Source organism: Suncus etruscus, chromosome X, assembly GCF_024139225.1.
Source record: "Suncus etruscus isolate mSunEtr1 chromosome X, mSunEtr1.pri.cur, whole genome shotgun sequence".
Classification (NCBI taxonomy): domain Eukaryota; kingdom Metazoa; phylum Chordata; class Mammalia; order Eulipotyphla; family Soricidae; genus Suncus; species Suncus etruscus.
In genome coordinates, this window is record NC_064868.1 from 60,277,815 (window position 1) to 60,293,722 (window position 15,908).

At 41.0% G+C, this 15,908-nt stretch overlaps 1 protein-coding gene across 1 annotated transcript in view; it reads left to right on the plus strand.

Annotated features, from left to right (window-relative positions):
• NALF2 (NALCN channel auxiliary factor 2) overlaps window positions 1-13,071 on the plus strand; it is a 53,768-nt gene extending 40,697 nt beyond the window's left edge. The window contains exons 2-3 of the mRNA XM_049767281.1: window positions 9,708-9,879; window positions 10,243-13,071. Coding sequence (XP_049623238.1) covers window positions 9,708-9,879; window positions 10,243-10,628 — 558 coding nt within the window. The 3' untranslated portion in view covers window positions 10,629-13,071. The remainder of the gene's footprint in view (window positions 1-9,707; window positions 9,880-10,242) is intronic.
• Window positions 13,072-15,908: the final 2,837 nt, after the last annotated feature.

Sequence of the window (15,908 nt, forward strand, 5' to 3'; positions counted from 1 at the left end):
TCTTGTGCCAGAATTTAGAGGAAAGGCTTTCAGTTTTTCTCCATTGAGGATAATATTTGCCACTGGCTTGTGGTAGATGGCCTTCACTATATTGAGAAAGGTTCCCACCATTCCCATCTTGCTGAGAGTTTTGATCAAGAATGGGTGTTGGAACTTATCAAATGCTTTCTCTGCATCTATTGATATGATCATGTGGTTTTTATTTTTCTTGTTATTGATGTTGTGTATTATGTTGATAGATTTACGGATGTTAAACCAGCCTTGCATTCCTGGGATGAAACCTACTTGATCGTAGTGGATGGTCTTCTTAACGAGGCATTGAATCCTATTTGCCAGGATTTTGTTGAGGATCTTTGCATCTGCATTCATCAGTGATATTGGTCTGTAATTTTCTTTTTTGGTAGCGTCTCTGTCTGGTTTAGGTATCAAGGTGATGTTGGCTTCATAAAAGCTATTTGGAAGTGTTTCTGTTTGTTCAATTTCATGAAAGAGTCTTGCCAAGATTGGCAGTAGTTCCTCTTGGAAAGTTTGAAAGAATTCATTAGTGAATCCATCTGGACCTGGGCTTTTGTTTTTCGGCAGACATTTGATTACTGTTTTAATTTCATCAATGGTGATGGGGGTGTTTAGATATGCTACATCCTCTTCCTTCAACCGTGGAAGATTATAAGAGTCCAAGAATTTATCCATTTCTTCCAGGTTCTCATTTTTAGTGGCGTAGAGTTTTTCAAAGTAGTTTCTGATTACCCTTTGAATCTCTGTCATATCAGTAGTGATCTCTCCTTTTTCATTCCTGATACGAGTTATCAAGTTTCTCTCTCTCTCTTTCTTTGTTAGGTTTGCCAGTGGTCTATCAATCTTGTTTATTTTTTTCAAAGAACCAACTTCTGCTTTCGTTGATCTTTCGGATTGTTTTTTGAGTTTCCACTTCGTTGATTTCTGCTCTCAGCTTTGTTATTTCCTTCTGTCTTCCTATTCTTGGGTCCTTTTGTTGAGCATTTTCTAGTTCTATTAGCTGTGTCATTAAGCTACTCAGGTAAGCTCCTTCTTCCTTCCTGATGTGTGCTTGCAAAGCTATAAATTTTCCTCTCAGTACTGCTTTTGCTGTGTCCCATAAGTTCTGAGAGTTTGTGTCTTTATTGTCATTTGTTTCCAGGAACCTTTTTATTTCCTCCTTGATTTCATCTCGGACCCACTGGTTATTGAGCATGAGGCTGTTTAACTTCCAGGTGTTAAAGTGTTTCTTCTGAGTCCCTTTGGAGTTCACAAATAATTTCAGAGCCTTGTGGTCAGCGAAGGTAGTCTGCAAAATTTCTATCCTCTTGATCTTATGGAGGTATGTTTTATGTGCCAGCATGTAGTCTATCCTGGAGAATGTCCCATGTACATTGGAGAAGAATGTGTATCCAGGTTTCTGGGGATGGAGTGTCCTATATATATCCACTAGGCCTCTTTCTTCCATTTCTCTCCTCAGGTCTAGTATATTCTTGTTGGGTTTCAGTCTGGTTGACCTGTCAAGTGTTGACAAAGCCGTGTTAAGGTCCCCCACAATTATTGTGTTGTTGTTGATATTATTTTTCAGATTTGTCAACAGTTGTATTAAATATTTTGCTGGCCCCTCATTCGGTGCATATATGTTTAGGAGAGTGAATTCTTCCTGCTCTACGTACCCCTTGATTAATATAAAATGTCCGTCTTTGTCCCTTACAACCTTCCTGAGTATAAAGTTTGCATTATCTGATATTAGTATGGCCACTCCAGCTTTTTTATGGGTGTTGTTTGCTTGGATAACTTTTCTCCAGCCTTTTATTTTGAGTCTATGTTTGTTCTGACTATTCAGGTGCGTTTCTTGTAGGCAGCAGAAGGTTGGATTGAGTTTTTTGATCCATTTAGCCACTCTGTGTCTCTTAACTGGTGCATTTAGTCCATTGACGTTGAGAGAAAGAATTGTCCTGGGATTTAACGCCATCTTTATTTCAAAATTTGGTGTGTCTTTTGGGTAGTCTTGTCTTAGATTAGGTCTTTCAGTTTTTCTCTTAAGACTGGTTTTGTGTCTGTGAAGTTTCTGAGCTGTTTTTTGTCTGTGAAACCATGTATTCTTCCATCAAACCGGAAAGTGAGTTTTGCTGGGTATAGTATTCTGGGTCAAGCATTCATTTCATTCAGTCTTGTCACAATATCCCACCACTGCTTTCTGGCATTGAGCGTTTCTGGTGACAGGTCTGCTGTAAATCTCAGGGAAGCTTGCTTGAACATGATTTCCCCTTTTGATCTTGCTGTTTTCAGAATTCTGTCTCTATCTGTGGGATTTGTCATTGTGACTAGGATGTGTCTTGGGGTGGTTTTTCTGGGGTCTCTTTTGGTTGGTACTCTTCGGGCATGCAGGATTTGATCACATATATTCTTTAGCTCTGGAAGTTTCTCTTTAATGATGTTCTTGACCATTGATTCTTCCTGGAAATTTTCTTCCTGGGTCTCTGGGACTCCAATGATTCTTAAGTTGTTTCTGTTGATCTTATCATAGACTTCTATTTTCGTCTGTTCCCATTCTTTGACTAATTTTTCCATTGTCTGCTCATTTGCTTTAAGTTTTTTGTCCAATCTCTCCTGCTGTATGGAATTGTTATGTATCTCATCTTCCACAGCACCAAGTCTATTCTCAGCTTCTGATACCCTGTCTCAGAGCTTATCCATTTTGTCATTCACTTTGTTTACTGACTTTTTCAGTCCTGTTAGTTGACATGTTATTTCAGTTTGGAGTTTTGTCATTTCTGCCTTCATATTTTCTTGGTTCTTATTAGTGTTCTGTTCAACTCGATCCATGGTTTCTTGGAGTCTGTTGAGCACCTTCCATATTGCTAGTCTAAAGTCCTTATCTGAGAGGTTGATTAGTTGTTCAGTCATTATCTGGTCCTCAGAATTGTCATCTTCATTCTCTATGTCTGATGCTGGCCTGCGTTGTTTCCCCATTGTCACACTTGTATTGTGGGTTTTTCTACGTGTTGTAGTGGTATTCATTGTCTATATGATGTAGGCAGCACGCTCCTCTGGCTCCTCCCTTTCTGGATGGGCTGACTTGCCTCTATGGGAGGGGAGTCCTCCGTGGATGAAGCCTCACACTGGGTCAAATCTTAGGCCCGAGCATGCAACAGAGAAGACAGTCCAGAGAGAAATGTTTGCTTCTGTGATATAGCGCCGTTCTTAGTGTGATTTTTCCTTCTTGTTGCAATGGAGTTCTTTCCTTAGAAAGAGTGCACGGCCGCGTAGCGAAGCAGAGCGGCCGTGCTCCTCTGAGCCTCTTTTTGCCCCACTCGCAAGAGTTTCACGCAAGAGGACAGTAGACAGACATAGACAGGTCACACTCACAGTCTTTCACAGCTGAGCCCCACTGGGCCGGTGTACTTTTGCGGATTTTCCCCGCCTGGTGTCACACACAGGGAGCCAGCTTTTGCAAAGGTTAGTCGGTTTTTATGCTCTGAAGTCCCTCGAAATTCCTACTTTCTGATATCGAATGAAGCCGAGTTAATCTCCGAGTCATCCCGGGATCACTTCGGAGGGCGCTGAGCGCCGCAGGGAGTCAGGAGAGGAGGAGTCGGGCTCGGTCTGTTGAGCCGGTCCGGGACGGGGACGGGGACGGGGAGGCGGCGAGGAGGGAAAGGAGTCGCGACCAGGAGCTGCCGGGAGCGGCCAGAAGCAGCGAGGAGCAGCAAAGGCAGCAGAGCGAGAGTAAGAATTTTTACCAAAGATAAACTACAGGCCAACACTGATGCTGGTGACTTAGCAATGGCCTCACTGACCATTTGTGGGCCCAAGGAATTGCATTGCCTCTTAGTCCATTGTCACTCTTCCTCTGTTTCTCTTATTAGCTCTTTGCGTATTCTGGCTGACCATCCACAGGCCTGGTGTCCTCTTCAGGCAATCTGCTCACTCATTATAATGGTGATTCAGACTAGATGGATAGAGCTAGAGAGGATCATCTTGATTCTAGGGTCAAATCACCCTTAACCTTTCCCGCTTAACATACGCAGAAGAGGGGTTGTGCCAGTCCACCACCGTCTATTATTAGGTAAGTTCCTAAGGAAGAGAGCCCTGTTTCCAGTGGGGCCTACTCCCTTAGGAATAGAAATACCAAAGTGGAAGAAACCAAGGAGTATCCCTTAGGGGCCACTGAACCCTTCCAGTGGAAGAGGGTGACATGTCATTTGGGGGTAAGTTTTGAGAATCTCTTTTCCTGGCTGAGGAGATTGGAATAGAGGCTATGGGAAAAGCCTCATCTTATCAGTCTAAGCCTGTAGCATAAAAGCCCTTGAATTGGGCTGGGTGGTGGTGGATGGTGATGGATGGTGGAGGGGCCTTTCTCCTCCAGCCCGGGTCACATATCTCCAACTCCCTCCAGCCATAAGGTCTGAGGTTTCAGGGTAGCGGTGAGGAAATTGACAGACAGGTTTCAGGAGATATCTTTATTCAGCTCTGCCAAGATTTGTGTGGCCTATCACAACCTTTTATGCTGGATCCCTATTCAGCCCTGCATTGTACCTTGTCTCTCAGCCATCTCTCCTCCTGCTGCTCTCTCTCCATCCATCCTCCAAATTCTCTCCCAAATTCTCTCATACCTTCAGGCCAAACCTTTTGTTACCTACCAAAGACCCCTCCCAGAAATGGGCAGGTCTTATTAGCAGGTAAGGTTACAGGAAGAATGGGAATTGTGCTAACATGAGCCTACCATATACAGAGAATAATATATAAGTGCCCTGAGCTCTTAGGATTCCATTTTCTTCCCTTTCTTCTTATAAAAAAAGTTGTTTTGGTGTCCATACACTGCAGTATTGGGAAAGGCAATACTATGAGATGCTGAGTGTCAGAACATGAAGTGTGAGGTATTAAACACAGGACCTTTCATATGCAGGATGTATGCTGTACTATGTGAGCTGCATCCCTGACCTTCCTTTCTTGGTTCTTTTTTTTTTCTGACTCCTCCTCTGTTCTGTTTAGTTTAACCTTACCCTTGATTATTTTTTTTATAAACCTACTACCTTCAAATATGTTTATTCCCCTACTCACTTCTTACCATCACCTCCTTCTTACTCCTTTTCTTTGTTTGGGGGGCCACATGTGGTGATGCTCAGGGTTAATTCCTATCTCTGTGCTCAGTGATAATTCTTGGCTGCCTTGTGGGGAAATATATGGTGCCCAGTAATAAAATTAGATGAGGTGCATGCAAGGCAAGCAGCCAGCCCCTCTCACTTCCTTTCTTACCCATTCTTTTCACATATCCTGATACATATCTTAGCCTTCTCTCTTCCACAATTTCAGCCCTTCGATTTTAACCCATCATTTTCTCTCACTTACTGCCCTCTTTATCTACCTTTTACTTTCCATCTCTATATCCCAACTGTTATTTACCCTTGCTATCACCAATATTTCTTACTCAGTAAATTCTTTTTTTTTGGGGGGGGGGTCACACCCGGCTGTGCTCAGGGGTTACTCCTGGCTCTATGCTCAGAAATCACTCCTGGCAGGCTCGGGGGACCATATGGGATGCCGGGATTCGAACCATTGTCTTTCAGCATGCAAGGCAAACGTCTTACATCCATGCTATCTCTCTGGCCCCCTCAGTAAATTCTTTACTATTTCTTATCCTCTCCTACATACCTCTTAAACCATCTAACCTCTCTGCTACCCCTCTAGCACCCTCTAAGCTATCCATTACCTGCATGACTTTCTACTGCCTTTTCACTCCCTTCTTGTTCACTTTATTACAGTCATTTTACTTGTAGGAATTTATATGTATATAATTTAACCACAGCATATAGGAGACGTGTATATAAAAATACACACTAAAGAATCATTTATAATTGTAAAATCTTAGAACTGATTTTAATGTTCCTATACAGAATGCTAATCCTCTTTCCACTGCATTCATGTAAAGTTCTACTAACTGGGTAGCCCCTGCATTCAGTTACCTGTCTTTTTGTGCTTAGGTGCTTTTCTCAGCCGAGAATGTGTTGTTGTCTTAACTCTGTACATTATAGGTAACATGCCTGACTATACTAATAAATTAATCCTAGTACCTTTTTGAAGCCATTAAAATTTCTCTGTTTCCCTCTGGTGCTGAGTAGTTCTACCTTGCAGGTATTAGAGATGTGATGCTACTATGTTAAATTAGATGTGTCTACTCCCTGAAACTAAATTTATATCATAGTAAAGACATGTCCTCATTTACTTACCCTATTAATTAAATCAGAAGGTATGTATTTTACATATATATATATATATATATACACACACACATACATAATGCTGAGTACTCAGTGGTCAAAAAGACAAGCCATTGTCTGCTTTTATGTATCTTACACTTCAGTGAAGTTGACAAAAAATGATGCAAATTTATAAAGAAACAAAAAAGAAAACAAGACCAGGGAGATATTTCAAAAGACGTAAGCACAGTTTTGAATGCGAAAGACTCTGAGTTCAATCCCTAGCATATTATCACTCACAAACATGGTAAAATATAATCGTGGTAGACCATGAGCACCACTAAGCCTGAGAAACACCACATTACCAGTCTGAGTATTGAACTATCATGACAGCACTGCCAGGCCAATTATCAACAGAAGTAGAGTTTCACATCCCCAGCTCCCCACGGAACAACACTGAGGAGGCACTTATTTTTAAAAAAGAGAGAATAATGTGGGAATATCCTCTAGCCACAGTGGTCAAGGAGACCTTCTCTAAGGAGATAATATTTAAACTATAAAAATAATGATCTAGCCATGCCAAAACTGTAACTGGGATGTGAAATTGTACTAGCTAAGGGAACAGTATGTATTAAAACTCCAAGGCGAGAAGAATTAGAGCATGTTCAACAAAGAGAGAAAACCTTTGTGGCTTGCTCTTCAAGCTCGTGTTTTCCCTTAAACATGTATCTTGCTTACTTATCACTATATTTCCTTGCTGCCTAGGTTCTCCAATACATTTCCCCTCTTTCTCTCACCTCCCACCTTTCTAAATAAATTTCAATAAAATTATGTTGCTTCACTATAAAAAGAAATAAAACCTCTGTGTTTTTTGCACACTTGTGAAGAGGACTAGAAAATGAAGTTTTATAGACAGACAGGCCATGTTATGTAAGGGCTGCAGTCTGGTTGTATGTTTGCATTCTGTTCTAAATGTCTTAATGGGTTTGAAGAAGAGAGTATCATAATCCAAAAGCATTATGAGATGGTTTATATTCTCTGTAAATAGTGGACTGGAGCAAGCAAGAATTGAGTGGAGGTAGAGAGGACTAAGAGGAAGCATTCTTTCAGGTGACCTTATGTGAAAATGCACAAAGATGTGGAAATGGATCATGCCTTGGTGATGAACTGTATTTGGAGATACACTAAAAATGAATAAAGATGGACAGGTCTTGAATGCTGAGACTTGAATGACTTGAATACTGAGAGCACTTAACTGAAATGACAAAAGCTTCTGGGATGAAGACAGATTTTAAGTTAGATTTAGAACTTCATTTTAAGACTTAAAGGACATTATATTTAAGATGCCAGTAAGTTAACAAAGTCCCAAAGATGCTTTCATTCTCAGTACACACACACACACACACACACACACACACACACACACACACCCCTTCAATCTCTACTATACTTTGCAAAAGAACAGTGCAGAATTGACTTTTCAAAGGCTGTCTTTATGTAATTTGCTGTAAATGATAAAAGTCAGTGTAAGAAGCAGTGACCATGTTGCACAGAGTATGACTTTGGCAGTGAAATGAACCTAGTCCTTTATTAAAATGCAGGTTCCATACAGCAGACTTTATGGGAGGAGGTAATAGGACAGAGGGATGGTGATGAGGGAGAATACTGGCTAATTGTTGGAAAAAATGCAGATAATCTTGTGAAAGGTGTAGTTTTCAAATATTTTTAGCATAAAATTAAACTTTTACTAGTATTGTAAATTGAGGTTGGAGAGATAGCATGGAGGTAGGGTGTTTGTCTTGCATGCAAAAGGAAGTGGTTCGAATCTTGGCATCCCATATGGTCCCCAAGCCTGTCAGGAGCGATTTCTGAGTGTAGAGCCATGAGTAGCCCCTGAGTGCAGCCGGGTGTGACCCAAAAACAAAACAAAACAAAACAAAAATAGTATTGTAAATCAAGGTGTCTAAAATAAAATATTTTAAAGTACAGGTTCTTCAGCCTAACAGTCCTTTAAAATGGAATTACTTGGGGTAGCCAATCAGAATATTTATTAAGAGCCCAGGGGCATGCTGAAATCTAGAACCACTGCTGTGAGAGCTATTTTGCGACTAGATGTGGACAGGGCTGTAACCCAATGAAGAGGAATTTTTTGAGCATCCTGTTCAAATGCAGTAATGACTCATAGATTTGGGGTGGTGTCTGGTATACTGCATTTCTTAAAAACTCCTAAGTGATGGTATTGCTGCTATTCTTCAAGAGCAAGGAACTAGAACAGTGATACTTAACATATAATTTTGCCTCACTGAGGACATTTAGCAATGGCTGGAGACATTCATTGGTTATTACAATTTAGGGGAGTGGGGTTGTTGACAACTATTAGATAGCAATGATATTATCCTATAATTCACAGGACAGCCTTCCATATAATCAGTGATGTCACTGTTAAAAAATTCTGGGCTTAATAATTCCCAAAGTGTATAAGATAGGTAATCTTTCTTAGTTTGAACCCAGTGCCTGGTAGGAATAGATTAGATGATAGGAAGTATATTTAAGACATGAAGCTGTCAGGCAAATATTTCAAATGAAATATCTGAGCTCAACATCAGGGCTAAAACTATCAGGGCATGGGTTATGTAGAATTTAAAAGGCTTATGTGGATCCTGCTAAGACAGATTTCTGTTTTTATAGGCAAACACTCCTAAAAATATAAATAGCTATATGCTTAGTGAAAAAAAATAGCAAAGTGAAGTATAGTTATCAGATATATTGTTCACTCATATATAGATTATGGATAATTGAAATGCACTGGCATATAGCACACAAAATGACACTAACTCCTTGATTTACTGAAAATTGTTATGGTGAGTCAAGGGAAAGTGGTGTGGGTGAGAGGAATGAGTAGAGGGGTCACTTTTGTGGTGGCATAGCACTGAAACTTTGGTAGTGGAAGTGGTGTTTCCCCAGAACTTCTATGATGTTGTGACTAAAATTAAATCAATACAAAGAAAGAAAAACACTCCTCATGTTGTATTATGCTTAGAGAATAAAGAGAATTTTTATGATTTTATTTAGGATTTGATTCAAAAAATTTTAATGAGGAAAAGCAGCAATTCTCTTAAAGTATTTTAATAAATATTTACAAAATTGAGTGGAAATGAAATTTACCCTCATTAAATGGCCTCAAAATTTAGGGTATTTCTTTGGACCAGTGGGAAAATAATGTGGTTCAATGTAATAATTGATGAGCAGCTCTGATATAAGAGCAGTTTTATGATTTTTGCCAATAAACACATCCCAAATATTGGATGATTACAGATGGAAGGTCTGAGAAGTATTGGTTCTAAGATAGAAAATTTCAGGTGGCCTTGACCCAAACTGTTCTCCAGACTCCTGGGGTTAGATGATAAGCCCCTTCCCATTCCCAGACTGTAAGTGCATCCCTCCTCATCCCTTTCTTCTGAGGTGGGAAGGGGCTGGAGCCCGGGCTGACACTCTTTCCTCTTCCCACAGGCTGTCTACAAGGCCTGGCTGTGCTCAGAATACTTCAGCGTGACCCAGCAGGATTGTGAACGCTGGGTGCCCTGCAAGCAATACTGCCTGGAGGTGCAGACCCGGTGCCCCTTTATACTACCAGACAATGGGGAAATGGTATACGGAGGGCTCCCTGGTTTTATCTGTACAGGTAAAGGCAGGGCTCTGGGGAGGAGGGAGGGTGCCATGGGACCAGGGCAGGCACAAAGTTGGTTGTAGAAACAGAGAAGACAAAGGGAATATGGTTTAGATTACAAGTTAGCTAGAGGAGTGGGCAGTATGGTTCCAAGGTTGTCAGAAGGCTGAATGGGAAAGAAAGACACACCTCTAATCAGAAATATGTTCAGTGAGGAAGTTTTCCCAAGTAATTGACTATGTTCCCTGGTAGAGACATGTCCAAAACGAAAAGAGGCAGAAGGATAAAGTGAAAGCATTTTTAGACAGAGCTCCAGCTTTTTAACCTAGTCATCATTTACCTGAGCACTCCCACCACACCTTCCTTATTTATTGGCAGGTTTGCTGGATACTTCGCCAAAGCGGCCAGAAACCAAGTGCTGTGATGTGCAGTGGGTCTCCTGTGAGTCAAAGAAGAAGAAATTCAAGGAGTCTGAGGCCCCCCAAACCCACCACCAGCAATTCCACCACTCCTATTTCCACCACTACCATGAACAATACCACCACTACCACACCCACCATGAACCTCCAGGCTACAGCAGCCACAAAGCCCCTCTGTTGCAGGTCTCTGGGGGATCTCACCTCAGCCCCAGCAGGATCCGGATCTATGTCCTTGTTCTCATGCTCCTCCATACCATGATGACTTTCTCCAGCAACCAGGGTGGTGGAGAACTGGGGCTGGAGGCACTGCCTGCCCTAGATGAGGGCCTGACTCAAGAAGAGTGACAGCAGAGAGGGAGGACAGACCTCCACCACATGGTGACATAAGCTCCAGCTCCCTAGGTGGAGAGGGAGAGGACTTCTCCCATGGGAAGTATTGGTTTAGGTGGGGGACAAGAAAATGGGGACTAAACATCACACCATTGTACCTCCCTGCCAAAGCAACTCCAGCAGAATGGCCAGAAGGCCCAGGGAACTGACCAACTCATCTGTGAGAAAAAAAATAGCAAGAGCAGCAGGTGCCCCCTGCCCCATGTCTGGTTCTATGTACCTAAGCAAAACAGGGAGGATTGGGGCTAGAAAATCCCACCTCTGCTGAGAGCCCTCACCCCAGTACAGCAGGCTGTTCACTCAGCATTGGCCCTACAGGGAATGTTGGGGGAAACAGAGAGGATAAGCTCTTTTCCTGTTCCACATTCCTTTTGTTGCCATGATCCTTAATTCTCTCCTGCCCAAACCCCTATGGCAGCGGCAGACAGTGAAGTGGCCCTTTTCCCACTCCAGCTCACATTGCCCTGTGTGGAGACAGCAAGGGAAGTGCTAAGCTACAAGATGAAGTAGAGTCCCAGCTAGCCCTGGTTGAATTGTGTCCCAACACCCTAGGTAATGAGGGTTAAGAACAGTATGCATAATGAACAGTTGGAGAGAGATGAAAGAGGGACCAGAGTACTGCACAGTGTACTCAGAGACAGATAAATTGGCTATGAGCTATTGCTACCTGACTTGTGGGACAGGCACATGAATGACTTCCCAAGCCTAAGAAGATTACTTACAGAGCCCTCAAGGGAAAAAACTCAGAAGCAGGACTTACTGGACTTCCGAAATAAAGGCTGAGGCAAAAGTTCAAACTGCCAGTGTCTGAAGGGCCATATTTTACAGAAGGTGCACATACTCCCAAGGGCCACTCTTGCCCTGGAAATCTTGGCCTTGGGTCCAATAACATTTTCATTTTTAATCTCCATGGGGAGGAGGGACTTAAGCTCTAGTGGGTCAGGCCTGGCTTGAGTCCTCATTCTCCCCCATAAATGTCGTCACCCAGGCCTCCATGAAGCAGAATCTGATAGCATGGACCTAGGGCTCTCGAGAGATGATCCTCCCCAATTTCCAATTTGTACTTGTCCCCAACCTACCAAAGAGTATCCATCCCTTTCTATTCCAATTATGGAAAAATCCAGATTCCTCCTCACCCTGTATCAGGTCCTATGGTCAACTACCCCGTCCCTGACTGGAAAAACTCCAGAGATTAACAAGAGAATGAAAGAATAAAAAGTATTCTGCCATTCTCTTGGCTGAGAGACTTGAAATGCTCAATCAGGCCAAAGAACTAAAGGGCAAGAGACATTGTAAGCCTCTTAGGAACCTTTAGCTGTCTATCAGCCTCCTGGGAAGAAAAGCCTCATTTCCTGGGACACTTAAATCCAAAAGGAGCAAAAAAGAAAGGGAAACAGAGCTGTGGTCCTAGGACAGACAGAAAGGCTCTCAGTGGCAAAAGATCTATGGTGTAGGATGTGAAATACCTAAGTTAAGCAGAATGGTAGGCATGGACCTGTGTTAGAAAAACATCAAGAAGGGATAAGAGAGAACAGGTAGAATTGTTTCACTTAACAATGAACATAATGACTCCGTTATAATGAGCATGTCTCTCAATTTGGTCCCAGACTAGGATTTATGAGACTGGTGAATCTTTTCTGCCAGTTTTTCTCATTTCTCAAAGTGTATCCTCTTTTCCCCCACCCTTGTGACCTGCTCTCACACTCCCCTGTTTTGTCCTCAGCACTTTGAGCCTAGCGACACTCCCCATCCCTAGAGTGCTCTTTTCAACTGGGGAGGGGAAGAGGTGCTGGCTTCTTTCCAGAGTTGCTTATGTAGATGTGAGATCCTAGGTACTGCCTTCAAACTCCTGCATCCTCATGAGAGGAAAAGTGACTGAAAAGTAAAGGGGAACCTTATGTTCCCAGAGAATGAACACTTGGAGACTCCCATCCACTCTTCCTCTTCACCAAGTGCCCAGGAGACCCCTGGTTCAGACCAGCCCAGGGCCTTGCCCAGTGGCAGGGGAAAGGGGCACCTCACACCACCTCAAAGTCATTTGACTCCCTGTACACCCTACCACCCAGACTTTCCACCACTCCTCCAGCTGTCCCTGCTCTGTTACAAAAGCAGAGCTTGATAGCTTTCTTATGCCATTTTCTACACTGTGCTTCATAAGTAGAACTTTCTTGCACTAGTTCCTATGCCTGAGTCTCCAAGCTGGAATCCTAGTAGTTTCTTGTCCTTTCTCCCTCACCTGGCTATGATTCAATTGTCTTTGCCCTTCCTCTCCACGCCTCTATGTTTTGGTGAGAGTCTCTGTATGTGTACTGCTTTCTGTTTTGTTGCAATGTGGGGCAGAGGCTTCTCTGCTCTTGTTTAATCCCATAATGAAATAAATGGTAAGACTTGATGATAACCATCCTTTCATGGTTTTGTTTTTGTGGAATCGGTAGAAATGTGTAGGGAAATAGTGGGACCAGGGTTTGTTACTGGCTCCAATCATTTGGATGGAAGAAGAAAATTGTAATAGGACATTGTAAACAAGTAAACACAAACTGTTTTTGAAGGGAAGAGAAAAATGAATGTTACTCAAATGAAGTCCAGAATAATAGTAGAGCAGGTAGAGTAAACACTCTGCAGTGGTCCTTCAGGCCACATATTGTATTTGTATCTGTTTTGTTTCTTCATTGCAAAATAAGATATATGCAGTGTGCATAAGAATTCATTCATAAGTTTTGTTTTTACTATAGTCAGATGCTCCAATGGTCTGAGGGACAGTGAACTAGCCCCCTGTTTAAAAAGTTTGAGGACCCCTGCTCTAGAGCAAACACCTTGAACAAAATCAATCTAGGTTTGATCCCTGGCACCTAATATGGTACCCTAAACACTGCTAGGAAGAATTCCTGAGTAAAGGGCCAGGAGTAATTCCCGAGCATCTTGAGGTGTGGCTATGCCAATACCCTCCAAAAAAGTGAGTCAAGTGGACCATATTAAGTGCAGACTTTAAGTGGTGAGAATGAAGGGTGGTCTCAACTTGCATTGTTCTGTGGGAATATGGGTCCAATGCTCCTTTGTCTCATTCTTAAATTAATTCAGGATTTATAGAAAATTTCTTAATGTTGTCTCAAACTTAAATAAAAAGACAATTTGACAAAAAAATGCCTGTACTATGACATTATACTTGTAAATTATCACCCTGAACTAGAACTGGGTTCTTAAAGAAGGTAAAGTAATATGCATGATAACCTGTCAGTAACAGTATTGCAAACTACAGTGTTTGGAATGAAAAAAGGAAGAGAAAAAACTCTTTTCCATGAGGCAGACATTGAGGAGATCTGGGGATAGGTTGGGAAGGACACTGGGGACATTGGTGGCAAAAATATTCACTGGTAAAGTGATTGTGTTGGACAATGTAGGACAGAAAAACAATCATGAACAACTTTGTAGCTATCTTGTGGTGATTCAGTCAAAATTTATTTTAAATATGGGGAGATTGCAGGCCCTATGTGGCCTGGGGATTACCAGTTCTCCAAATTGGTTGCAGCCTTTTGCTTTCTCATACTCTATTTTCTCTCTTATTCTGCTTCCCACTATCAAGTAAAGAACACTCTGAAAGAAATGTGAAAAAAGAAATGGGCAAAGGGAGATAATGAATAAGGAGAAAGTCAAGTTTTCTCACTGAGTTGCTGAATTCCTTTACCAAGGGAACCTATGCTCCCTAAGTCTAAGAGCAAAATAGGGCAGGTTGTCAGGTGTCCAATATTCAATATCTACCAATACCTTCTCTTATTTTATGAGATTTTTTCAATTACCTTGATTTCTTTTAAATATTAATGTCTTCATATATCAAAAGGGTTTTGTGAGTGTTAGATGATCTGCCTATTCTCTATAAAACAATTTGTACTAGCACTTCCTACAACAGTTGGAATAAATGAGCCACTCAATTTTCATTATTCTATTTTTTACTTTTTTATTTTTATATATTTTATTTAAACACCTTGATTACATACATGATTGTGTTTGGGTTTCAGTTATGTAAAGAACACCACCCATCACCAGTGCAACATTCCCATCGCCAATGTCCCAAATCTCCCTCCTCCCCACCCAATCCCCGCCTGTACTTATTTTTCTATTTTTTAATAACTTATAGTTTTTACTCATTGTTGAGTACATAAGTTTACTTTTGGTAAGATTTTTGTTTTGTTTTTAAGATTTTTATTCAATAAAGATCTATTATTTACAAAGTTATTGATAGTTGGGTTTTAGTCATATAGTATTTCAATATGAATCCTACCACCAATGTCAGCTCCCATCAACCATTTTCTCATTCTCCATCATTCCCTATTACACTCCCACCCCACAACCATTCACTACCTGCCACCTTGACAGGCACATTACAAAGTTCAGTTTAGACCTCCTGCTTTCAGTGTAATTGACTGTGCTTTGTATATATACATCACCCACATCACCTCAGAACTGAGTCTCTATCCTATTTCCATTACTTCACTTTCTCATCTTCCTTTCCACGTTGTTTTTATTTTTTCTTCTCTCTAAACTCTGTGGTTAAGAGTGATCTAGATACTTTTAATAAGCATCTCAGCCATTACTTATTCAGTATTTTGTTTCCTTCTTCATCAAACACTTATTAAATCATGTCAATATTCCTTCTATAATGTGTTAAAATTTCCCCCTCCTTTCTATTCCCACCTAGTCCAGTAGGACCCTCCATACCTCTTGCCTGGATTTCCACAATATCTCATAATTTAATCTCTTGTTCAATACACTCTCCTCTTATCACAGATACTGGCACTTTATAGACCATCCATAGATATTTTAATTTAATTTATTTAAGAAGTTTTATCACATAGTTGATATAGTTTATCATAATACATTTGTTTTCAAAAAGTTGTATTATTTTTAATGATTTAATTAATAGTAAAGAATAATAAAAAGAGAAAGAAAGAAAGAAGAAAAAGAAAGAAAATAAAGGTTAGAAGTACAGTGAAAGCAAATTTGTGAAAATTATTTCTTCAATGAGGTCTTTAAATCATTGTAAGAAAGTTTTGTAAGCTCTTGTTGCTAGTTAACCATTCTGTTACTTCATTTGTTTCTGAACATTAGGTGGCTTCAGGTACACATTGATATCTATATTTTGTTTCAATTGGGATTATAGTATTAAACAAAAATGAGGTTATTCCCTCATGGCCCAGGAATTCCAAACATTATTGCTGATAATGTGGCTTCTGTGGGGCA